Below are 25,752 nucleotides of genomic sequence, written 5' to 3' on the forward strand. Positions count from 1 at the left end.
ATTGTGTGATAATCACATGATTATCACACCCATATCACATAATTAACCGTTTATTAGATAATAATAATCATGATCGTGTAATCGTATTAAAAGATTTTATGATATCATTTCCATTATTACCCTTTTAATTTTAATATTTCCTGAATCTTTTTAAATTTCAATTTTAGTTTTAAAAATCTTTTAATTTTATTTTTTATCACAATATGTGGTTATTGGGTTGTTCTCGCATTCTCGTAAATTACAGAGGTTCTCGTTTGAACCCTTCCCTATATATATATATATACAAGCGACAGGTTCGAGTTTTTGTTGCTAGTTGAGGGTTAGAAATTGCAATATTAGTAAAGTTTGGGGTAGATTAAATAAAATGTTTTTGCAAGCACTTATAAATAGGAAAGGGTCAGCCATTGTAGGAGCATAGTAGTAGGCTTCCACTTCGAGTTTTACGGAGTTTGAACATGTCCTTACAACTTTAAACTCATACAAACAAACACATTTCTGATCCATCGATCATTGTACCAATCTTCACATCAATTCACAAACGTAATTCCATTTCACATGTGATTGGTTTGGGTACGAAAAGCTATGGAGAGTTATCTAAAGGAGAACTTTGAGGTCGAACACAAGAACCCGACTGAAGAAGCGCTCAAGAAATGGCGATCGGCCGTGTGGCTCGTCAAGAACCCTCGTCGCAGGTTTCGTATGGTGGCTGATCTTGCCAAACGGGCAGCAGCCGAGAAGAAACGAAGGAAGATCCAGGTTCGATCTTTCTTTTGCCATTTATTAATTTTCTTTGAAATTAACACATGAATACGTAGACATGAATTGTTTCTTTTGAAAAGAGATGGATATATTTTATGAGCCATGATCATAGTGATATATATCTACATTCTTTTAGGGTGAAATATTGTAAATCATGTGATCATTCTTCATATCTATATATACAAGTCTCTTAGATGGTTAACAATCTTTTGTGTTCCTCCCTCTATATATATGTGTGTGTATATGTGTATGTATGTATATGTTTGGGATCAAGTTCGGTTGAGAACCTGATTTTCTTGTGAACCAGGGAATCATCGTGCTACGTATTCTGAATATTCATCATGAATGTTGTAAAATATGAACACATAACATGCTCTCGGTGGTTCCATGATTGCGATGGAATTGTGGTTGCAATTGAAAATTTTCCTCTGTGTGTATGTATATATAGATGTTTCTTTAAAGATTACAATATAAAAATTAATAATTCCTTGAATTTTGGAGCTGGAAATTATTAAAATCACGAGTAACATATAAAGTTTTCTATTAAAAACGGAAGAAATTAATTTTCTACCATCTCTATTCACACGAATTCTTAGGAGGAATGCATTATGCAAACATGAAGATAAAACACATGTGCATGTATGTATGTATGTATGATGTGTGTCTATATATACATATGTCAACGATGTATAAATGTGTATATTGTGGTCCCAAAACCTCGTTAATGAATTGATCATACGATATATGAATATGAGAATTAATAATGGAAAGAAAATTTGGGTCATTTTTAGCCTCTAATTTAGAAACAATGTGTTCTACAAGACATGACGTGGTATCAAGACTTTTGTTTTAATTTTATTTTAACTTTAAGTTATATATAGAGAGGGAGAGAAGTGTGTATATATATATATATATATATATAGAGAGAGAGAGAGAGAGAGAGAGAGAGAGAAGGTTTACTTTGTAAACCATGTAATTTGTACAACCGTAGAAACCTTATTCAACTAATCATAATTTTTATTTTGTTCACTTTTTTTGTAATCATGAGAGGTTGAATAATTATTTTTATTGTGGATGATTTTAATCATGAATATTATCATTTTCATTATATTAATTTTAGAAAAATACATGAAACAGTTTTATTAAAATTTCATAAGTATTATATAAAACAATTTCATAACCATATATGAAACAACTTAATCAAAAAAATTATTATATGAAACAATTTCATAAGATTAAACAATGAAATCGACGGATGAGGGTGGTTTGCACGGTTTGTACAAAAGATCATGTGAGAATGAGAGTTAAGGTCAGAAGCGTAAAAAGAGATCTGAACTCTTGGTCATTTTTAATCTCACCCTCATCCCATGAATTGAACTTATCACGTGAATTGATCTAGTGCATCTTATTAGTGATTATCTTCAATTAAGATTGATCTAAGTGTGATGATCTCTTCTTACCCTTCTTATCATAACTTTTATTTTCACCGGAACTCATATATATATATATATATGTGTGTGTGTGTGTGTGTGTGTATGTGTGTGTGTTGGAAGTTATGGTGAGAAGCGCAAGAAAAGATTTGGACCATATATCACTGTTAATCTCATATTCACCCATTAATTGTGTTTTAGAAGGTAATTGATCTGGTGCATCTTGATGCATCCTCATTAGTGTTGACATTCAATTATGATTAATCTAAAGGTAAAATTCTCTTCTTACACTTATCATCGTAACTTCTCTTCTCATCGAAACCCATGAATACATATTGATCTGGTGCATCTTGGCACACCTTCTGACCGTAATCGATCTGGTGCATCTCTGTGCACCCTCATTATTACTTCTCATTATACATACATACATACATATATATAGTTAGGGGGCCTTTTTTTGAGAATCCATGAAATTGTGATAAACTTGAGAACTTGTGCATATGGGTTATTTCATATTATATTTTTTCATCTAAGACTAAAATTTGGAATATTAATAAACATATGTTTGTTTCACAATTTGTTTGTTTTACACTATGAACTTTTTTGGCATGTTTGTAAAACAAGAAATACACATAATGTACAAGTTCTCAAGTATCAAATGATTATGCCTATGTATTGTTAAACACCCCTCAATCGCGCACGTGTATATATATATATATATATATATATATCCATACAAAAGATAAATATTATTTATATTTTATTGAAACATAAATTTCAAATTATTTTTTCAAAGAAATTACACTACTACTATTCTTTTCTTAACCATAGGAAAATAAAAACATCTCAAATTTAACTCTTATCCGTAACTCCCATACTTTATGGATACGTTCTTAAATAAGAAACAACGTTTCTTATGACATAAAACAGTGTTTTTATAAGGTATTTCAGTATACAACTTCAAATGAAATTTATATTAAATTTATGATCTTCTAATAAATATGAATCAGGAGATCATGGATTTAATTAAAATCTCATACCTTAAAAAACTTTTGTTTGTTACATACATAAGAGGGTGTTTTGAATGAAGCTCATAAAAATCTCGAGTCTAAAAGTCTTCATCATTTTTCTTATTCTTTGACATTCAGTGGGGCGGTTTTTATAACGACATTCGTGTTTTCCTCGGAGTTTAATGCATCCATCGTTTTGTATACCATAACCTTTGACATACGTGCCATGACCACCAACGTTGCAATCCTTTGGGAATATTATGTGCATGACTTATTCCATGGTCCTATTCCTATAAACCACAAAACAAACACATATTCTTCCCTATTTTACCAGCAATTTCCTTCGAAATTTCGTTTTTTGACACTGATTCCGATCATTTGCTTACTTTTCATGGGTTTTTGTCATAGGTTTCAGACGTTGTGGATTGTTTTGGTTCATGTTGAAACAGTAAAACTCTAATAAAAAAATAGAACACTCTTTGAGTTTCTTGAAACCCAAGAAATTTATTCACGGATTTCACTTACCCACCACCTTTTTGTAACTGAAAAGAACCATAATGATCAAGAAAACTGTTGATTATTTGACTATTAAGCGGAGTCAATCGCGTCGGTGTTCTATTTCCTTTGATGAATTTGGTTCGATCGGAAGAGTACCAATACTCGTAATCATTTTTCCGGATTAGAAGGCTATCTCGTTTGTAGTTAGTTTTGGGGGAATTTCTGTGCTTGAATGATCGTAAAGTCTCGGTTTTTGTAACGAAACTGTTGACGTATTTTCATGGATATCCCAGTATGCGATGATTTCATGGTTTTGAAGGTGGGAAAATGTTTGAATTAGGATCTGCATGCCAAGTGTTTGTGAAAATGTCACGAAGAGATTAGGAAAAGTCTGTGCTAACATTTCTCACTAGCCATTCTTTTTGACTGAAGTAAAACATTCAACAAACCACCAGTTTGAAATATATGCATTTGGAGGCTTCTAACCTTTATTTTCCAAAATGGGAATTCATTGAATCTTTCTTATATGTTCTTGGATTCTGTACTCTAATGGGGTTTGTTTTTTCTGTAAATCAGGAGAAGATTCGGATAGCTTTATATGTTCAAAAAGCAGCATTGCAGTTCATTGATGGTATAGTCTAAAATATTATGAATAAAATTCTCAAGTTCTTATAAATGCCATATTTATTCCAATGTTGTTTCCCTTCTCAAATTTGTGCTTTGATTAGTACAGCTGCTAATCGAACCGAGCGTAAGCTCTCTGAAGAAGTCGTTCAAGCAGGCTACGATATAGAACCTGAAGATCTTGCGTATATAGTCCGTTCCCATAATAACCGGACCTACGAATTCCATGGAGGACTCCAAGGACTTTCAAGAAAAATCAAAGTCTCATTGAGAGATGGTGTCATTTCAAGCGATATAGAAAAAAGACAACAAATCTTTGGCTGTAATCGGTTTGTGGAAAAGCCTCCGAGGCCCGTTTGGATGTTTGTTTGGGATGCGTTGCAGGATTTGACTCTAATCATTCTCATGGTTTGTGCTGTGATCTCCGTTGGCGTTGGCATTGCCACGGAAGGGTGGCCGAAAGGTATGTATGATGGGCTGGGAATAATTCTCTGCATATTTTTGGTGGTGGTGGTTACTGCAGTTAGTGATTATAAGCAGTCTTTGCAATTCAAAGATTTGGACAAAGAAAAGAAAAACATCATCATTCAGGTCACACGAGATGGGACGAGAAAGAAGGTTTCCATTTATGATTTGGTGGTAGGGGATATTGTTCACCTGTCGATTGGAGATCAAGTGCCTGCAGACGGGATCTTTATCGATGGTTATAGTTTGTCTATTGATGAATCAAGTTTATCAGGTGAAAGTGAACCGGTGAATATAGACAAAAAGCGACCTTTTCTTTTATCAGGGACTAAAGTTCAAGATGGTTCCGGTAAAATGCTGGTAACTTCTGTAGGAATGAAAACAGAATGGGGAAGATTAATGGTGACTTTGAGTGAAGGTGGGGATGATGAGACTCCATTACAGGTGAAGCTTAATGGGGTGGCTACCATTATTGGGAAAATTGGTCTAGCTTTTGCGGTTTTGACGTTTCTGGTGCTGACTGCACGGTTTATAATTATGAAAATTGTTCGAAATGAGATGGGTAAATGGTATATGAGCGATGGTTTGGAGCTTTTGAACTATTTTGCTATAGCAGTGACTATATTGGTGGTTGCTGTGCCAGAAGGGCTACCATTGGCGGTGACCTTAAGTTTGGCTTTTGCCATGAAGAAACTAATGAACGATAGGGCCCTCGTGAGACATCTTTCTGCTTGTGAAACGATGGGCTCAGCTACCTGCATTTGTACAGATAAAACAGGAACTTTAACCACAAATCATATGGTCGTGACCAGACTTTGGGTCGCCGGAGAATCTAGAGAGATTAGAACTAAAGACCTCAAATCTTCCATACCTGAGAAAGTTTTGAGTGTTCTTTTGCAATCTGTGTTTTTAAATACCAACTCCGAGATCGTGAAGGATGAAAATGGAAAGACCAATATAATCGGTTCTCCAACAGAGACGGCACTTTTAGAGTTTGGACTACTTTTTCAGAGTAGTTACAATGCAGATTCTAAAGGTGTTAGGATACTGAAAGTTGAACCTTTTAACTCGGTGAAGAAAAAGATGTCTGTGTTAGTGGCTCTTCCGGGAGGAAAACTACGAGCATTCTGCAAAGGTGCGTCTGAAATTATATTAAAAATTTGTGATAAGATTGTGAATGAAGATGGAGAGATTGTAGAATTATCAGAAAAACAAAGGAAAACTATAACAGATGTGATAAATGGTTTCGCGTGTGAAGCTCTTAGAACGATATGTTTGGCTTTCAAGGATCTAGAGAAGGAATCCATCAGTAATGATAATATTCCCGAGAGTAATTACACGATAATTGCAGTAGTTGGAATCAAGGATCCAGTAAGGCCAGGGGTGAAAGAGGCTGTCAAGACTTGTTTGGATGCGGGAATTATGGTTAGGATGGTGACTGGTGACAATATCAATACGGCTAAAGCCATTGCTAGAGAATGTGGGATTTTAACAGCAGATGGTTTGGCGATCGAAGGGCCTGATTTTCGTGAAAAAAGTCTTGAACAGTTAAAGGATATAATACCTAAACTTCAAGTGATGGCAAGATCATTGCCTCTGGATAAACATAAGTTAGTTACCCTTTTAAGGAATGAATTCAAGGAAGTTGTTGCTGTAACTGGTGATGGGACTAATGATGCTCCTGCATTGCATGAAGCTGATATTGGTCTAGCCATGGGTATAGCTGGAACTGAGGTTTGTGCCTGATATGCTCAACTTTTTTTTCCTTTCTTTTGGTTCTATCATACCCCCCCCCCTTTCTAAAAGAAGAAAGAAAGAGGGAAGAATTGGAAAGAGGCCTACAAAAGAAAGAATGAAAGATAAAACAGAAGAATAACAAAAAGAATCTATGCCTTCCCTCCCCCGAAACATAACGCAAAAAAGGAACTAAAGCACCAGCAAAATGTCATACAATGGAACTAAAGAATAGTGGAAATAAAACAACACAACAACGTGATCCGTGTTCTTGAATTTGGGAAGAAAAGAAAGTAAAGGGAGGGAAAATAAAGAAAGTTTTTTATTTGTATTCTTGAAAGGGGAAGTAAAGGAATGGGAAGGAAACAATTTTTCATGTTCTTGAACCAGAGAGAAAGGAATGGAAAGATATTTGTTTACAAATATACCCTTATATTTCTTTTGATGGTGTTAAATTGATGGGTAGTTTTGTAATTTTACTAAACTGTCCGAGGGTTACCCTATTTTTTCTTCCCTTTCTTCCAACATTTGGGGGGAAAGTTTTGGGAGCAAACATATCATTTATTTTCCTTCCTATTCCTTTGCGTTCTCTCCTAAAAATTTCGAGAACACGTTTTCCCCTTCCTTTCCCTCCCTTTTCTTTCTTTCATAAAAAGGTTTCAAGAACACAGCAGAAACAAGCTTCCAGTCATCTTTTTTTGTTTCCCCTGTAAGAAAGTCCAATTTTTTCGGACTCACATGTTCTCCTCAACCCATTTTCCCGCATTCTCAATTTTAGTAACTAGTTTATCATGTTTGCAAGAACATGGAGGCATGATAGGGAGTTTGAATGGGATCTTCATTAGATAGAGTCATAGAGGTTCATTGTATTGATGCTGCGCTCAGGAATAGTAATTTTACGTGTCTTGCCACTATGCAACTTGTTGTTCATATATATATATATATATATATATATATATAGGGTTGTTCCTGTGAGAATAGAAGTTATGGTGAGAAGGATAAGGAAGGACCTCCAACCTTGGATCAATCCCAATTGAAGACCAACCGTAATGAGATGCACCAGATCAATTCCCTTGAGAAACTCAATTCATGGGTGGGGGTGAGATTAGAAGTGATCAATAGTCCAGATCTCTTCTTACTATTCTTACTCTTCTCACTTTTAACTCTTATTCTCACACGATCCTTCGTCTATATATATATATATATATATATATGAATTACCTCTAGGGGTGACAATGAAACCAAGAAATTGATGAACAAGTTTCACTTTTTCAAATGAAAGACATAATCAAATTTAGGGGATGGGATGTGATTTTCCCCAAATGACTTATGAACCAAAGCAAATTGAATAACCATTGGACCGTCTCAAGTATTGACTGATTTAAATGCATTTTGACGTGTTAATATTGTGAAATGAAACTTCAAAAGATTCATTACCATCAACGAAGGAATCGGAGATTGCTGGATGATGATTGAAACATTGATTACCAGAAGGACCATAATGAAATATGTTCTTTTATCTTGACAGGTTGCAAAAGAAAATGCCGATATTGTGATTATGGATGACAATTTTAGGACAATAGTATACGTTGCTAGATGGGGTCGTTCAGTTTACATAAACATCCAAAAGTTTGTGCAATTCCAATTGACGGTTAATGTGGTTGCGCTCATGACAAATTTTGTTTCTGCATGCACAGCAGGTCTTTTCTCTTCCCTCTATAACTTAGGCCATGTTTGACAACCATAAGCCACCTTATTTTTTGAGCTTAGTGAGAAAGCCCGTTTGGTTAGCCACAAGCAAGCTTTTAAGCTAGAGTTTTGAAACGCTACTTCAAGCAGCATTTCAATAAGCTCCAGGTTTTTTTTTCCAATTATGCCCCTTATATTTTTCCAATTAAATTTTTTAAAACATGTCATTTTAGGTTGTTTAACATTGTCATCTAGCTTATCAACTAGTTTTTACCAATCATGATAAGCTTATCAGCTAACAATTAGGGACTGTTTGGTTCAAGTAGGAGAATGAAAATGAAAATAAGAAGAAATTTTCATTATCCCCAGTTTAACCTGAAATGAAAATTTGGGCTTATGAGGGAATGTACTCATTATATTATATAAAACTAAATAGTTACTTTTAGTTTCAAATTTCATTGATCATTGCTTAATAACTCTAACCAAACACCCCCTCGCTTATTAGCCGACAACTAACTTTTCAGCTAACAGCTAACATATCAGCTAGCCAAACATAGCCTTCATCAATGTTCTCAAGTTAAAGTTCTTTATTTATCTACATGCCATGAATTATCACTAAGAATCTGTTGGAGTACAATTTCAGGTTCTGCTCCTCTTACTGCTGTCCAATTGCTTTGGGTGAACATGATTATGGATACGCTTGGTGCTTTAGCTTTGGCTACAGAACCTCCTCATGATGGCTTAATGAAAAGACCTCCGATTGGGAGAGATGTCAACTTTATAACAAAGATTATGTGGCGGAACATCATTGGGCAAAGCATTTATCAACTCATCGTCCTTGGCATTCTCCAATTTGATGGAAAGCGGCTTCTTAATCTCCATGGTTCAAATTCTACTGCCATCCTCAATACATTGATCTTTAATACCTTCGTGTTCTGCCAGGTACCTTTGTCTCCTCATATTCATTACTACAAGAAAATGTCTTTTTAGGACGCCAAAGATGTATAAAACTAGATTAGACTGCTTTATAGGACTTAATTTTATAGATTGAAACAAATGTGTGTCTTGATGTTAAAACGTATTTAGGCATCCTAACAAGTTTTTTAAAGTATTTTTTCAATAAGTGTCCTATTAGCTTTTTTACTGGAGATTTTGTGAGAAATGTCCTATGAACATATCAGGAGACTTGTTTTTGTAAGACAGTTTTTCAAATAACGGCATATAAAAAAAACTAATAAGACGCTCTATTTCAAATATGTCTGGAAAAAACTCGCATTTGGTCATTATAGTTCTGTAATGTTAGTGTTATTTTTCAGGTATTTAATGAAATAAACAGTCGTGATATGGAGAAGATAAATGTGCTAAGAGGAATATTTGATAGTTGGGTGTTCATGATCGTTATGATCTGCACTGTGACATTCCAAATCATCATAGTCGAATTGTTAGGGACATTTGCATCCACGGTACCACTATCTAAGAATTTGTGGTCAGCCAGCGTTCTGATGGGAGCCATTAGTCTGCCGGTTGGAGCCATCCTCAAGTTCATCCCGGTTGAATCTTCTACGCAACCTGGTGCAGTCAAGCAGCACGACGGCTATGAACCACTTCCCAGGGGTCCAGACATGGCTTGAAAGTTTTCATTTCAGGTTCAATTTTTATATTTATATTCTTTGTGAGGTTTGGTTACAAGTTGTTAAAACCTTCATGTTAAAAGGGAGGGTAGAATACAAGGGGCAGATTGGTTTGGTTTTTTTAAGTCTTCTAAATTTTGCCTTGGGGATAAAAAAAAACTATATTACTTTGATTTATTGGTCATTATTTATGGTACTCTGAATATTATTATTTTTTTCTATTGAAATATATACAAGGGTATGCTGTTATTGTAGATTTATAGCACCGGTTGAAAAGTTGTAGTGCTTCTTGCATAACAAGTAGCTAAATAATGTTTTAAGACATGTATTTAACACAGCGGTGAATTTTTTTTTAATTTCTCAATTAGTGTAACAAACATTCGGTTCTTATTTCATACTCATTTTAACTTGTAACTATTGATGATGTAGACACTAAGTTATATACAATTCTTAGACTGTGTAAAAATATGTCAAATCACAATCAACCAATATATCAAGTAAATTCTATAGACACTAAATGAAAATTGCATTAATTTTCCGAATAAAATTTTAACATCTTAAGTATTGTATGGATATACAGCTAGTATAAAAATAATGTATTTACAATGCCAAACAACACACCCACACCCTATCCATGCATGTCAACAACACGTACTTGGCATACATGATACAACGATGAATATATAAAGATCTCCCATCTCAAAACTCTACGGCACATCAACATGTTTATCCAATATATGTTTATTTAATTAATTTTCTTAAAGGCCGTTTATCTAAATGCTTACCCAGTAAGCGTTTAATGTTAGGAGTCAATAATATAATTTATTTTACCGGGTAAGATTGTAGTACATTAAAATGGTATTGTATGCAACAATTTACCCGGTAAGCACTTACCGAGGTAAGAGTCGTTACCTTCACCTATCCATCTTTATCATTGCTCTTACCGGGTAAGATTTTGGACTCATGCCATGTTCATCCATAAGGAAAATTACCTTGTAATCACTTACTGGGTAAATGTTTAATAAACGGCCCCTTGTTCTCACACTTCATTAAAAATGCGGATGTGTGATTGGCAGATGGGAAAGGGCACATCAATATTTTTATCTAATACATATTAATGTAATAAGCCTAGAGAGAACAACTGAATCTTTGTATAAAGATCAACAGAATTTATATCCAGCTCTACAAAATCCTACTCAAAACATGTGTCTGCTGCTATTCTTGATAACTAACCATTCCAAATTGCAAAATATATCTGTCTTCATGAATCCTTGCATACTTTACAAGTTACAAAGAAATTACCCGGAGGTCGATCTGCTAGACGAAGAGGAGGGCTCAGACCCATTTCTTCGCGTAAATAACTTGGTTATATCTTCTGTAACCACATTACTCCTGCACCAAAAACCCCATTTTTAATCATCAAACCGTACAAAATTATATCGATTACAGAACAGAGAGACAGTTGCTCATTAGTCATGTCTATTTAAGGTAATAGATATACCATACAAAGAAAAATAACATAAAAGCGATTACTGAATAAGAAAAAGTGTAAGCGATGAAGCATGCTTTTTCACACAACTATATCATGTAGACTATTTATCTTCAAAAACAAGTTATTAAATCGATCAAAAACCAAAGTTCTGTGGTTACATAAAGCAAGTTGTCTGCTTATCCCCTAAGAAAATAAAAATAAAAAGGTGAAGAACACACATGGGCTATGTCAATTAAGTGCTTACACAAGTGCAAAAAACAAAATTCCTTTGTTTCAAGTAAAGCGAACGTAATTTGACTTTCAAGTCGAAATAAAACAGTTACAACTTTAAGATATGATAATCACATTGACCTTCATAACAAACACTTTAGCTTTCGGGCAGAAGTTGTACACGGTTTATCCCAGTGTTAGAAAAACACTGTTAAACCATAAAATGTCAACACTGAATTCTGTAGCAAAATCAGATCATTTAGAAGTATAAACTTGGTTTTGACCTCAAAATTCAACTTTGCCTCTTTTTTTGGGATATCAGGAGTAAATAAGAAAAAGGCAACAAGAAGTTTCAGAAAGAGAAGAACTAATGGCTGTATTGTCAGGCTTTTAAAAGTGTCATGTATAGGCACGCTAAGATACCGCACATTCTGTCAAGTAGTCCATTCCAAGAGAATCCCATTTGCCCATAGTTTTTGATCCAAAATTAAAGCTCCATTGGTAATTACACATATTGGTTGAGGTGTAAAATTTTTTATAAAAGAAGCCGAAATTTACAATTCTCGACCCCTCAAGTTATGATGAGCGACAATTGACAAACTAGCCCCTGATACTAACAAGTTTGATTGTTCAAGTTTTTGCTTAATAAAGCAATTTTGAACCTCAAGCAGCCTACAACAACAAATCAAGACTTGAAACTCAACCTTGGAAAGCATGTCAAACACAGACAAGTTAGAAAACTTCCAATGACGCATTACGAATATCACTCGGGCTTTAATTTCTTCTCAAGGATGCTCGAGTGATCATTTCATAGAAGGGTATTAATTAAAATTATTTATTAGTTTTGACTTTTAAAATGGATTTTTTAAAAACAACTTTTAAAAATCATCCTTATAGTAAGTAAGAGTCAACCAGCTACAAAGTGTCAACTGTACATTCGCACCTAACATTAACGGATACTTTGACTTTCAACGGTTATAACATAAATGACCAATAAATTATCTGATAGGCAGACGTCTTTGGAGCACCATCTGGACGTCCATAAAGCTTCACTTTGAAATTCCGCTCAATTTTTCTCTAAGAGTCCGTTTGGTTTGCAGATTGTTTTCAAGGGATTTGGGTTTCATGGAGGGATTTGGATTTGGATTTGGATTTGGAGGGATTGGATTAAAATGGATTTGGAATAATCCTTTTGTGTGTTTCGTTTGTAGAATTTGGAATGGATTTGAATTCCATTCCTTTATAAATCATGTTTGGTGTGTAGGATTTGGATTGAGATTTAATTTTTTATAATAATTCCCAGTTTCTTGATTCATCATCATCTTGGTCTTCATCATTAGAGAGATTCCCAAAATTGCAAAAATCCATCATCTTAAACATGAATATGGATATCGATTCTCTCCAACCTATCATTTTAATCATCTCAATCTCTCTTCATCTACTGTTTCTTCTTCCCAAAATCCAAATCCACCACTCCAATCGGCTTCAAAAAATTACCCAATACTAGGAACCCTACCCGAATTTCTCCTAAATCGCCACTGTTTTCTTGAATGGAGCACCCCAAGTCCTCTCTCACTGTCCAACCAACACCGCTGTCTTCCACGGTCCCGGAAAATCAACGGCATCATCACTGCCAACCTTGCAAACATCGAATCATGCTCAAGACCAACTTTGATAACTACCCAAAGGGAATCCGGTTCATTTCTCTCCTTGAAGACTTCGTCAGCCGTGGCATCTTCAACTCCGACGGTGAAGTGTGGAAGGCACAGAAACCGCCAGTTACAAGTTCAATGCCCGCTCCCTCTAGAACTATAATCAGGAAACCGCCGCCGTCGAATTACACACTCGATTCATACCGATTCTTGAAAGTGCATGGATTTGGACCAGGTCATTGATCTTCAAGAGCTTTTGGAAGTAGATGTTCAAAGGATTTCCAAAGGGAAGGAGGCGGTGTTTTATGAAATCCCACCGGATTTGGATTTGAAATACCAACTCTTTCCAAAGGATTTCTGTAACATCCCGATCTCAGGATGAAAGAAACTTCATATCTTAAACTTTTATTTCATTATAATAGAGTTATTACAGCAGCGGAAATGCGGAAATTTACAACTTATAATATTCTAACATCTTAGAATAGCAACACTTCATCTTGTTCCTACTCCTTGATTCCCGAGATGCATACATGAATACGTAAGCTAAAAGCTTAGTGAGTAGTCATGGTTTCATGATAAAACATTCTTTCCAAATAGTTAACATAATTCTTAGAAACTTTCATGTATAAAAACATTTCTTTGAGATCTCATGATTACATGTTAAGTAAACCAACTTCTCACAGGTTCTTTAACCTCAGGTCCACATAAGGGCTGCCCAATAAGGTCCGTTTGCAAGACGTACCTTCTTTTTGTATCCCGTACGTTGGATATTTAAATGGTTATACTTAACATGTATAAAAACTTTCATATACCACATGTGCATCATGACAGAAAAGGTGTACTTTGCCACATAATCATAACATAACTTTTACAAGAAGATATGGCAATACTCTTTCATGCATAAAACATTTATACATATATATAGCATGTATGTATCCCTGTAAATCTCATAACGTACTCACCTTGATTTGCCTACTTTTCCTTTGATTCCTTTCTTCAAGCTTAATTAGGTAAATATAGAGAGATTTCTTAGTTTTTGGTATGCATAAATAGTGACCCTTAAACCCCTATTTATAGATAAATTCATTGCATTAACTACTTGTTCTTCTTGCTTTAAAGATTGTACTCTTATGAGAGTTTGACACCTCACTAATAAAGATAAGAGAATCTTACAACTCATGCTTCTAGTACTCCTTGACATGCTTCCTAGACTTGTCTTGTAATCAATAGTCTTGCCAACTCATGCACTTCTAGCCTTAACAACTCATCACTAGCTTGCTTAGTCATGCTTACTAGACTTGCCAACACACTCCTAGCCTTAACAACTCATCACTAGCTTGCTTAGTCATGCTTACTAGATTTGCCAACACACTTCTAGCCTTAACAACTCATCACTAGCTTGCCTAGTCATGCTTACTAGACTTGCCAACACACTTCTAGCTTTAACAACTCATCACTAGCTTGCTTTCTAAATGTAGCAGCTGTTGGAGCATTTGTTTATGTATAAATATGTGTATTTAAGGCTGAAATATTGAGATTTATTTAATAAAAAACTAGGGTGTTACAATTTCCAAATCCATAACTTAACGGGATTTCAAAGGAATCCTTGGATTTCAAATCCGGACAATCCTGCAAACCAAACGTGGGATCGGAATGGCTTTCAAATCCAAATCCCCCCAATTCCATTCCATTCCTTCAAACCAATCAGCCCCTAAGTGTAACTACATCTCAACATTAGATGTTGAAAAAACTTGACTAGTACTCAAGTATTTAATGCTTAGATTACAAATTACCATTGGGTCAATTTGATGGTTAATTGAAGCAAACTTGAGTGACTGCCTCATTTATTGCAAGAGATTTTTACTCTTACCTTCAAGGAGCAATTTTATTGAATCCAAATCTTCAGATTGCTCAGGAAGTGGACATATGACATGGCGGTCCGAACCATGATTAAATTTTGGTGTTGTATTTCTTCTTCTATTTGTCTAATTTCTGGGTGTAATGACAACCTATTCACTCCCCCCCCCCTCTTTCTAGGTCGTCCAACAGCACCACAAAATAGCCCTTCCTTTATTAGCCTTACTAAAATTTTGATACATAAATTTTCTTAGAAGCTTCTCAATTTTGAAATTAGACTTGCCTTGGAATGGTTGGAGTACCGTCTAGACTTTCATTTAACAACAAAAAATAAAATAAATAGATACCAAGAGTGGAACATACCTGCAAGAATTATATAGAGCAGAAGTGTTTCTAATATGTGTTTGTAAACAATGTAAACTAAATAAAATTAAGAAAGCACATTTAACATAAAATTGTCTAGTAGATGACATATATACTATAACTTGGATAACATTTTACCATTTTATATGAGAATCACTGCATACAAACTCACCTGCCACTAAGCTGAGGTGGACGAAGAAGACCAAACGCTGTCTCTGGAACATGTTTTGAATGGGGCAAGTTCCCTCTTGGAATTTTCCCACGAGGATAAGAAGCAGTCGATTCCTTGGAATCTCTTTTGCGTGATTCATTTTGAGCCATGGCAGCTGCGACTCGAGAAGTGTGGTCATAGCTTCCAATCATACTGGATGGCAGAGAAGGGGAATCCAAGAGAAGCGACGCATCAGGCAGCCTAAAAGTAGAAGACTCTGAATGATTTATAGAGTTATCTGATTGTTGGACTGGCAACCTTGTCGCTTTCCTACGCATACGGAAACAAATGAAGCATAGGGAAGGTAAATAGAATTGTGTTGCGGGTCAAAAGGACTGATTACAAGAGTTGATAAAAATAAGGAGTTGGGACTCAATTAGTAAATCTGCATACTAGGATAAACTCATAGATAAGGTCGTAATTGAGAATGTTGCCACATGGTACCAAGTAAGAAACAAGACTGGAGATCTGGAAATTAAACTGATGCTGCAAAATGTATTTCTAAACATGGTTCACATACACTAGAATTTAGAACCAACAGAGTTAGAATATTACAAAGATTCAACAAGCAAATGTACATAATAACTAGTAGCTATAAGCTGCTCGAGAAAATTTCAGCTCCTCGGTATTCTAAGAATGAAAATTAGGCAAGACAGACAAAATAGTCACAGGAGGTATATCTGTCATACAGAAAACAGAAAAAACACCAACCCAAGGAGCCACTTAAATAAAACAATTAGATTAGCGGTACAGATTAGTAAAGACTATTGCAAGTAGTGATGTGCAAATATCGCTGGTTCAGAAATGACAGTCCTACTAATCTGTGCAAGAACAAGATCGGTTCCTTGAAACCAGATACCAACTTGCTGGTATGAATCTGGTTTTGGTGCCTAAACTCCAATTTCTTCCAGCACTTAACCTTGATATGTCTCTGGAAACACATTATTTATGAATTAGAGTTTCGTTGGTAAACAATATACAAATTAAGGATGGAGAAAGGCTAGCCTCACCAAAATGGGTCGTCTTTATTTAGCGTGTGCTTGTCTCATGTGAAAGTGATCACTGGAACTTTGACCACTCTGACCCCCTCCTTTCTTTGCAATAAAGGAAGAAGTCAACCTGAAGAGGGTGGAGAACAGGTCAATGTCATTAATACACACCCGACTGGTGCTTTACCCAACTAATTGCCTGACCCCTTGGGATAATGACCTATGCTAACCCATGAACTCCAAAACCAATGTTTCAAATCTGAACCACCAGTTTCTGACCTATAGTCAATATGGTTGCCGCTTTGATTCCCTAGTTTTCTTTTTAAATTATTGGTCATAGTATCATTGTTATTCTTCCTCCCTACTAATGTGTCCATTCCTCATTTTTTATCACCTCGAAGGTCAACTGTGCCACATTGTACTCCAATCATGATAAATAAATGTGAATCTTTGATGTGGGTGGGTACTGGGTAGTGATTTTCCTTGGCATCTCTAAATTATATTTTGTAGCATCTGACAACTTCAAAGCTCCTACAAACCCTTTCCCCCAACTAGAGACTAAAGTTTCATCTACACCAATGTAAATGTCATGGAGATCAACGAGTAAATAACGATTCCTTATGAAACTCATTTTCCAACAGAATCATAAAGGTCCCTAAACACAATGATTAGATAAAAGTAGATCCAGTCAGGGAAGACGTCGCGGTATTGGACAGCCTAGTAACAGAACATGCCATTTACAATTGATTAGGGTGTCCTGCATCAGACTTCTCCTTCAAATTTTACAAGCAAAGCTAAATATGATAAAATGTAAAGTAAAGTCCCATTTCTTAGTTATTCCAACAATCAATGCAAAAGGCTCTGGAAACCCGTGTCAAAGTATGCTAAGCCAGAAGTTATTAACAGCTACTACTTACTATCATCAGAGTTGCTGTACATAAGGAAAACTTCGAATATTATTGTATCCTAATTATTTGAGGAGAATTCATCTTAAATGTGGAAGCAGCAACCTAGCTTGGTTAGGCTCTAATGTACATATACAGATGTAATTCTGATACAAACAAGATATGTTACTTGAGTCTTCTCTTCCTTGTCTTCTCTCCTATTTGTAGCATTTACCGGGGTTATCTTTGCAAATATTCAGTTTTGAAGAACAATAACATAGTCCCTTACACTTGGTTAATGCAAAGGTAACAACAGAGAACTGGTAATATATCCCGTCCTTTTTATTACTAGACAATAATGGTGAAGATGAGAAAAGTTATTTCTGCATGCATTTCTTACTACTAAACAATACTAAGAGGTTTTTAATCACAGATGATCCTTTCCATGTCCTCGTAAGTTGTAACTCCTAATTCTTATTTATGAATGAAGTCAACATGCAAGCACATGTTTATTACAATGCAGAAAGGTCAATAGATCAATTAACAGAATAAAACCGTCCTCCAAACTTTAGAGCACCAGAGATAAATCAATTTCACTGCTAAACTTACAACTAACAGCAGACCAAAACAAGCAACTTGCCCTTGAAAACAAATTGTGTAATTAGAACTAGACATGTGCAACTTTAAGTTGGTAGCAAACAAATTCAACTTCATTGGCACAACACCTCAATTTTTCCTCCATCTCTTTATATCTTATGATGAAAATCCACAACCCCAAGGACTGGCCTACTGCTTAACAACCCAAGTCACACTTGGCTTCAGGTCAACTACATTATTTAATTAAAAAAGTTGTGCTGAAAAGAAAAGAATAAGAATAATAAATAAATAAAAAGGAAGGACCATCCACCTGCTAAAATTCACCAAAATCTTGTCCAATTTGTTTATCACTGTTATCGTTGGGTTTACCGGTCGCTGGGCCAATGGATTCTACTGTTCTTGAGTTTTTTTAAAGTATATAATGTTCTTGAGTTTTCTTATAGTTTCAATAAACACAATGACAAATAAATTGAAAGATGCTGACAGTAACTTTGACATAAAATCTATATCTATTGATTATTAGCAAGTTGGAGTCGACAATAACATAGGAATTTCAGTATTCGGCAAGTTGAAAGCATGGAAGATTATTATAAAGCAAATCAGAGAATTTACTTCACCGCTCAGGAACTTAGAACCCTAATTCCACACCCTTTTGATGAAATTGGAAACAGATAAATGAACTTACTGATTGGGAGGATGATGGGACGGCTTCGTGTGTGAAATTACAAGATTATCGTTGTGGCGACCTTCTTCTCTCCCCACTGCTTCATCTTCCTCGTCTGACGAAGCGTAGTCCACCAGCGACATCTCTCTCGCTTTTTCTCAGAAAAGAATTTCTCGCCTAAACGTATAAATGTTTGCATAAATTACAATTTTAGTCCTTATACTTTTACAGTTTACTATTTTAGTAAGAAACTTATCTTCTTGTAAATTTAGCCACAGAAGTTAATTACAACTTCCCTCCATGAGAAACATTTATTAAAATAGTTTATTCATGTAACAAAAACACTTAACACCAAAGCTTATTATTGATGGGAATATAATAATAAAAAAACGTTTATTTCTCATTGTAATCATTTTTGGAGAGTTCTCCAAACTTGAAAAACTCCAAACTCTCGAAAGTTTTGGAAAACATTCAAAATCTCCATTTTTTACATTTTGAAGTATCTATTGAAGATGATCTTAATTTGTAAGATGATCTCTTCGCTTTAACCGTTCCAGGGGTCGTTGCTCCAATGGTTTCATCAATTTCAGGGTTGCTTAACGCATACCATACATTCTTGACACCAACATTGTCTTGGACAAGAATTATTGGAGGTTTTCGGTTTCAATAATCAGTTTCATCGATCATCGAGTGTTGTGTATGGTTTGAACTAGAGATGAGAGTGGAGTGTGTAAACCGAAAACTGGACGAGGGGATAAACTAGGGAAATAGGTTACACAAACAAACAAGGTTCAATATAATAGCACAAGGCAAAATTGTACAACAAACAGAGTTCAGATGAGTTGCAAATAACAAGTAATACATAATCAACACTAAACAAGGAAAGGCTACTGCCCCAAGAGTGAAGGCCTGTAGAAAGCATGAGTTTGGGCAATTTCAATCCGATCTCGGGGATCATTCATCGTCTCATCCCTCAATGCCTGAAGAATAGCCTCCAATGGAGCCTCCCTGAAACATAACACATAAACATTAATGACTCATAAATACTACTCCCCTGTCCTGTCCCAAAAAAGGTGTCCACTTTCAAAAGTAAGTGCATATTTTCCAATTCTGCCCTTAAATATGAGAAGGAGAAAATCATTACTCTCTCTATTATTAAGGGTAAAAATGTCACTTAGTTAATTAAAAAGTGTAATAATTACACGCTTCTAAAACTGTACGTCTTTTCATCGTGGACATTTCTTTTGGGACCTTTCGAGAAGCTAGCCCTTTTCCCTTTTATCAGAGGGTTTACCTTGATATAAGTATTTTATGCAGGGTTTTCAAAATGGGACAAAGCTCAACTGGTGCAACAGGCTTTTTCTCTTCCGGGTGTAGAATGCTTAAATGAGATTGACTAAGTAGCTCGTAAAATGCTTTCACTGCTGAAATTCCCTGAAACAAAATAAGACACATAAACTATAACAGTCATAGATCTTGCAAATCATGAGTATCTTAGCTTCTGATTTCGTTTCATTTCATTTCTTAATGATTTTAAGGCCTCTTGGTTTCAACCGATAACCTATGGTTTACAAGTGGACTAACACATTATCATATAAGTTTTAATGTAAGATACAGATAGAGATAATTTTCCTATTTCTACTGTATGCCGCTCTTAGTTTTTCCTGCTAAGCCGATCATAATTTTTCTGCTTTTATTGAATGTCAGTCTTAGTTTTCCCTGCTTCTACTATATGGTATGTCAGTTTTAGTTTTTCATGCTTCTACTGTATGACAGTTTCATTTTTTCCTGCTTCTACTGTATGTCAGTCTCAGTTTTTCCAGCTTCTACTGTAGGCCAGTCTTAGTTTTTCCTGCTTTTAGTGTACGTCAGCCTTAGTTTTTCCTGCTTTTAATGTATGCCAGTCTTCGTTTTCCTGCTTTTACTGTATGCCAGTCTTCGTTTTCCTGCTTTGTCTTAGTTTTCCTGCTTTTACTGCATGATAGGACTTGGTTTTCATGCTTTTACTGTATGTCAATCTTAGTTTTTCCTACTTGTACAGTTGTACTACATGCCGGTCTTAGTTTTTCTTCATGCTCTAGTAGTTTTAGTCCATGAATCGTGCCATTTCTTGAAAGAGAGTGATTAGCAAGGCAAAGTGGCACACGATGAGAAAAAGTAACAAAGAGAAGAAAACACACCTGAATCATCCCCTTCCCCTTGATGCTATCACCCATATCAAGAGTTAGTTCTCCTTTGGCCAACTTTTGGCCATACCATGCATTACGACCTTTTAATAATGTCACATATGTATCAGCCAATAGCGGACCTGCAAGCTTCTCCGGGTTTTTAGCCAAAAGATGAGTTATAAATATCATTTCAGATGTACAATGCGCAAAGTACACCGACTTGCTGGTGGCACTCTCATTGGTTAAAGACGCTACCATACCTGTGAAAACAAAACCGGAGAAGTAAATAACACACCAGAAAAACTCGATTACTTCTAAATGAATGCTGGAAATGAAAGGAGTACAACATTTCATTCCATAACCATGAATATGTGAATGATGCATGCCCATACTCTGGAAATTGAACTTCCAATTTCTTTAGTTGATTCTATACTCGAAAACGATGATAGAAATATAGTTTCACTATCTGCTCCATTACACGATGAGTCAAGTTCGACAATTATCTATAGAATGCACAATTTAGAAAGAACCTTTTTTCAGACATCCATTGATATATGTGAAAGCTAGCCATGCCATCTCACATAGTAGTTAGTCACACACATATATTCTTAGGACTTTCTTCTTCTCAAAACCACATAGTTACTATTTTTGACCTATTATATGCCCTCTCTAGATCAATGAACACCATACGCAACTAGTAGCCTTTAGCTCAACTAGTACCACGTCTCTTCAACAAGTGGCTGTGAGTTCCAGAACCGCTGCTAACAGGGTGTCTGTTTGACCATTTCAGTAAAATAATAGTAATAATAAACACCATCTGCAAATCCTTTATGTGATCCCTTTCTCTCTCAGTAAGTTGTCTAATAGAAAAAGCTTCTTATCATTAATATCCCACCATACTGACTTTAGCAAAAATATGTTATTTTTCGGGTATGTATGGTAGGCGGGATGAGACAAGATAGTACAAAAACTTGTCCCACATTTGGAGCAACGTCAGACAGGGAGATGACAGGCCTGAGTGGGACAGAAATGCACTTTTTTTGTCCCGTCAAAATAGGTGGAACAAAAATCAAGGAAACAGAACAAGATTGGTAAATTACTAAACTACACATGCCAATTAAAATCCTAAAACCTTCCACAATTTTTTCACCCGCCTACCTCACTCTCACCCGTCTAGTCCTATCTAGTCCATCCTTGTACCTAACACACCCTTTATACACATGTTTATAGAAAAGTGCTTACAGAGCCTCAAGCTCAAACTATTTGAAACGGAATTTTTTTTTCTCTTTGCAAACCATATATATGTGCTAAAACTTGCACTCAATGCAAAAGTTGCATGTGGGTTAGCCGATCACAAACAATAAAATGTTAAATAGAAGAAAATTGCAGGGCAAATAAATTCAAGGAGGAAACAGAAGTATAGATTAATGAACTTTTTCTTAACATCAATTAATATCGGCTCCAATGAGATAAACAGGATTGAAACTTACCAGCTCCAATGGCATAGACATTCTTTAACCCACCCATCACTTCATGAGTAACGAGATCACCGTTATCCCACACAATGAAGTGGGGTTGCCTTAGAAACTTGGCAAGTGGTTTCCTCCACTTCTCTGCTCCACATAGTCGTGCATTAGCATATTCCTTGTTGTAGATCTCTGATGCAATATTAGGTCCACCAAGATATAGAATGTTCTCCATTGGAATTCCAGCTGTTAAAAACCATCATCGTTATTAAAAGATGGAAAAGTTAAATTACTAGAATAATGAAAACATATATAGAAAAAGAACACTAAAGAGCATATCAATCAACTGGTAGCTGATATGTTATCGGTTGTTGAAAGCATCTAATGCCTAAATCATTCAATATAACTTGTTATTTTGCCCGACTCTGATGGATGAAAAAATATTGACACATAAAAGCTTTTGATCATGAGTTAAAGGTAAAAACGGTCAAATATTTCATTAACTGCAGATTGGGTATCTGAATTTGAGTTGTATTACTGTTCAGGTTCTAGTTGCAGAAAAAAACATTACATCTCTTGAGTTTCACTATGGCCATGTCTTATTGGCAATTCACTTTGTGAATTCTACTCTCTCCCCCACCCAAATAAATGCAGTAAAAGTTGAGTTGACAGATGGTTTAGTCGGTTTTTGAGTAATGATCAAAATACCCAAAATGCCCTTGATAAGATGATTTAGAAACAAAAACTCATAGACCAAAATCAATGTCACAAAATTCCTGGAACAGTTGCTAAAGTGCAAATGAATGCACATGGATTTGAATCTTCCTAACAAAGCACACTGTTATATCTTTTTTAAACAGAGGGAGTAGCTTGTTACATAAAGAACACTCCTTACTGTAAAAATGTAACTAATTTAGAACTCCTCATTCAGTCATATAACAATGATAATCAAATATCATGTTATGCAAAAAGAGTATGACGTCACCCTCTTGAGCACTATGCAATCCGCAGTCATCATGGGGGAGGTAAATTACTAAATCCCGTGTCCCAAGGGCAGATGGGTGGTGCCTGAAGTCAAACCCCAAACCTCCCACTCAGGAAGAATGTCCATCAGCAGATCTATGGCCAAAAGGGCATAAAGTTTCAAAAAACACTTCTTTATACTATAGATTTTTATTTTATTTATAAAAATATTTCTTCTTTTGACCCTCAAAAGATTCTAAACTTAAATTTCCAACCCCATCAGCAAAATTCCTGGATCTGTCACCGAGAATGTTCACCTTCTTACCCACTAGGCTACAGCCATGGGGACATCAAATATCATGTTTACATAATGCATGATCCACCTCCCATTCACAATTCCTACAAAGCTATTAGGAGGCAGCTTTTGAAGTTCATGCATGTAATGTGACCTCACCACAAGAACTATGCTTATTGGTGTTCAACATGATGAGAAAGCTTATAAAGCATTACAAAATAAGTTTTCCAAGAACTTTCCTCATGAAGGCCTCCAACCACCAAACAGAAATGCAATCATACACCAAAAAAAAAGTCTGAAAGTGCAAAAAATCTATTCACATATGCATGGAATATTACAAACAAGAAGTCTTCTATAAGAAACTAGTTGGGGTAGGCATAATTGGAACACATAAAAGAAGGCACACATTAGATAAAATTAAACATCAAGAATTAGGCTATGAATAAGATCAACATAAAGCTAGAAAACCCGAAAAATAAAAAAATCAAGAATCTTACTTGATCTACTAATCATCTGGGTTGGAGTAATTATGTGGGGTTCAGGCTGCAACTCAGCCTCTATACCCTTTGATAACGAAATTATAATCGGAACCGTGATTTTTTCCTTCCAATACTTGCTAATTTCTTCAAATACTTCATGTGTTTCTGTGGATGGCAATCCATTGATGACAATATCAGCATCCCACACAGCCTCCTGCAAATTAGTAACCACTTTTAAAGGACAAAGTGGAGTATCAATCATATTCAAACAAAACCCATCTTTCAAAATCTCATCTGCATACAAAGTTCTATCACCTAATCTTGCTTCAACATATTTCAAGTAAGCACATCGTCTAAGCAATCTTCTTAACACATCTTCTCTTGAATTGATAACATCAAACAAATGTTGAGCCGTGGCTCTATCAACTGATCTTCCAGATCTTCTCCAGATCCTAATTTGAACCTTATCGCGAAGATGACCATAACCATCTTGCAACATGGCTGCAAACACAGAACCCCAAGCACCAGCACCAACGCTCACAATTCTCAAAGGATCATCGTCTGTTTTACCCAATAACTTCCGAAGCTCATCCACTTTTTCTTCTAAGGAACCATTAGTGTTTTGAACTAAACCATTAGCATGGGCATTGTTCGTTGATCCCTCAATTTCTGTTCCAACCATCTTTTCCTTACAATCGAATACCACACGTTCTGAACAATTTAAAGATAAACAGAGTCTCCGATGAACGGAAGTTTGTTTCTAATGTATTGGGTTTTTTTCTAAATTTATATAAACTAAGATCTCGATACAAGTGTAGATATATATATATATATATGAAGTCTTTGAAAACGACGAAAAAGGAACAGCGGTGGCGGTGAATACGTGTTTCTAAATCAATTGAACACGTTTACCATCTGTAAGAAGGTTGGCTGAAGTAAACCCATGAAGAAATTCAGTTTGAAACGGGTAAAAGAATCTGAAATTGAACTCGAAATGCATCAGATTTCACACGTTGATTGATAGTGAAGAAAGTGATGAGATAATCACATACCCAATGTAGGTTGTGCGTTTCTAAGTGTCGTGTGGTAATCAGAAACCCTTTCTTTGGGATTTGCGAGCCGAAACGTTGACGGATTCCTAACAGTGCTTTGTATTTGCTTACAAGAAACCATTCAATTTTCCCATTTCGAGCTTAACAAGAGGGTAAACTCATGGCGTTGTTTCCAACGAAGATAGTCCGGCTTGTTAAGTTTGAAAAAGTTTCAAATCAACCCCTTCAAATTTGAATTAAATATAGATAACATCTTCTCTTATTTAAGGTTGTTTGATTGATTTTCTATTAAATTTCTCTAGATAAAACTATCTATATAAATTTATTTATTTTTATATATTGAAAAGGGTTTTTGTTAGGTTTTTTCATAGATGATCCGACGTTGTTTGACAAATATAAACTAATTTTTTTTATATATGGATGTTTGGATGACCATAAACTAACTTATTAAAACGCTACTTGAAATAATGTTTTAAGAGTTTGGTGTGGTTTTTTCCAATTATAACCATCATTAATATTAATTATTATTTATTAATGTTAATAAATTAATTTTAATAAATATTACTATTG

General features: G+C 35.3%; 3 protein-coding genes across 4 annotated transcripts; 1 reads left to right on the plus strand and 2 right to left on the minus strand.

Moving 5' to 3' along the window:
* Positions 1–529: 529 nt before the first annotated feature.
* On the plus strand, positions 530–10,094 carry LOC112520252 (putative calcium-transporting ATPase 11, plasma membrane-type). Its single transcript, XM_025128550.1, has 6 exons — positions 530–756; positions 4,274–4,328; positions 4,431–6,520; positions 8,049–8,220; positions 8,853–9,151; positions 9,526–10,094. The coding sequence occupies exons 1-6, from the start codon at positions 583–585 to the stop codon at positions 9,838–9,840; spliced, it is 3,105 nt and encodes a 1,034-aa protein (XP_024984318.1). The 5' UTR covers positions 530–582; the 3' UTR covers positions 9,841–10,094.
* An 875-nt stretch (positions 10,095–10,969) lies between these two features.
* Positions 10,970–18,938, minus strand: LOC112519433. The gene is made up of 3 exons (XM_025127544.1): positions 18,781–18,938; positions 15,587–15,895; positions 10,970–11,232 (listed from the first exon to the last, which is right to left on the minus strand). Exons 1-3 carry the CDS (start codon positions 18,900–18,902, stop codon positions 11,139–11,141), a joined length of 525 nt encoding a protein of 174 aa, XP_024983312.1. The 5' UTR covers positions 18,903–18,938; the 3' UTR covers positions 10,970–11,138.
* A 593-nt stretch (positions 18,939–19,531) lies between these two features.
* On the minus strand, positions 19,532–25,015 carry LOC112519432 (glycerol-3-phosphate dehydrogenase [NAD(+)] GPDHC1, cytosolic-like). 2 transcript variants are annotated; one of them, XM_025127542.1, is made up of 5 exons: positions 24,149–25,015; positions 22,418–22,639; positions 20,940–21,187; positions 20,054–20,217; positions 19,532–19,767 (listed from the first exon to the last, which is right to left on the minus strand). In XM_025127542.1, the coding sequence occupies exons 1-5, from the start codon at positions 24,810–24,812 to the stop codon at positions 19,647–19,649; spliced, it is 1,419 nt and encodes a 472-aa protein (XP_024983310.1). In that variant the 5' UTR covers positions 24,813–25,015; the 3' UTR covers positions 19,532–19,646. The 2 variants fall into 2 exon arrangements, with proteins under 2 accessions (XP_024983310.1, XP_024983311.1); XM_025127543.1 differs by having other exon boundaries at positions 20,054–20,193; positions 24,149–25,013.
* Between the last annotated feature and the right edge of the window lie 737 nt (positions 25,016–25,752).

Source organism: Cynara cardunculus (genome assembly GCF_001531365.2).
Source record: "Cynara cardunculus var. scolymus isolate 2C chromosome LG 10, CcrdV1, whole genome shotgun sequence".
Classification (NCBI taxonomy): Eukaryota; Viridiplantae; Streptophyta; class Magnoliopsida; order Asterales; family Asteraceae; genus Cynara; species Cynara cardunculus.

Bases quoted from the DNA above. Each gene is read 5' to 3' on its own strand.
- LOC112519433 (XM_025127544.1), bottom strand. From the start codon at position 18,902: ATGTCGCTGGTGGACTACGCTTCGTCAGACGAGGAAGATGAAGCAGTG. The intron at 15,896-18,780 runs GTAAGTTCATTT...CCGTATGCGTAG, and splicing joins TCCCATCATCCTCCCAATCA to GAAAGCGACAAGGTTGCCAG. The intron at 11,233-15,586 runs GTGAGTTTGTAT...TTTTTGGTGCAG, and splicing joins CCACCTCAGCTTAGTGGCAG to GAGTAATGTGGTTACAGAAG.
- LOC112519432 (XM_025127542.1), bottom strand. From the start codon at position 24,812: ATGGTTGGAACAGAAATTGAGGGATCAACGAACAATGCCCATGCTAAT. The intron at 21,188-22,417 runs GTAAGTTTCAAT...TTGTTTTCACAG, and splicing joins TGTCTATGCCATTGGAGCTG to GTATGGTAGCGTCTTTAACC. The intron at 20,218-20,939 runs GTGTGTTTTCTT...TGACTGTTATAG, and splicing joins AGGGGAAGGGGATGATTCAG to TTTATGTGTCTTATTTTGTT.
- LOC112520252 (XM_025128550.1), top strand. From the start codon at position 583: ATGGAGAGTTATCTAAAGGAGAACTTTGAGGTCGAACACAAGAACCCG. The intron at 4,329-4,430 runs GTATAGTCTAAA...TGATTAGTACAG, and splicing joins AGCATTGCAGTTCATTGATG to CTGCTAATCGAACCGAGCGT. The intron at 8,221-8,852 runs GTCTTTTCTCTT...GTACAATTTCAG, and splicing joins TGTTTCTGCATGCACAGCAG to GTTCTGCTCCTCTTACTGCT.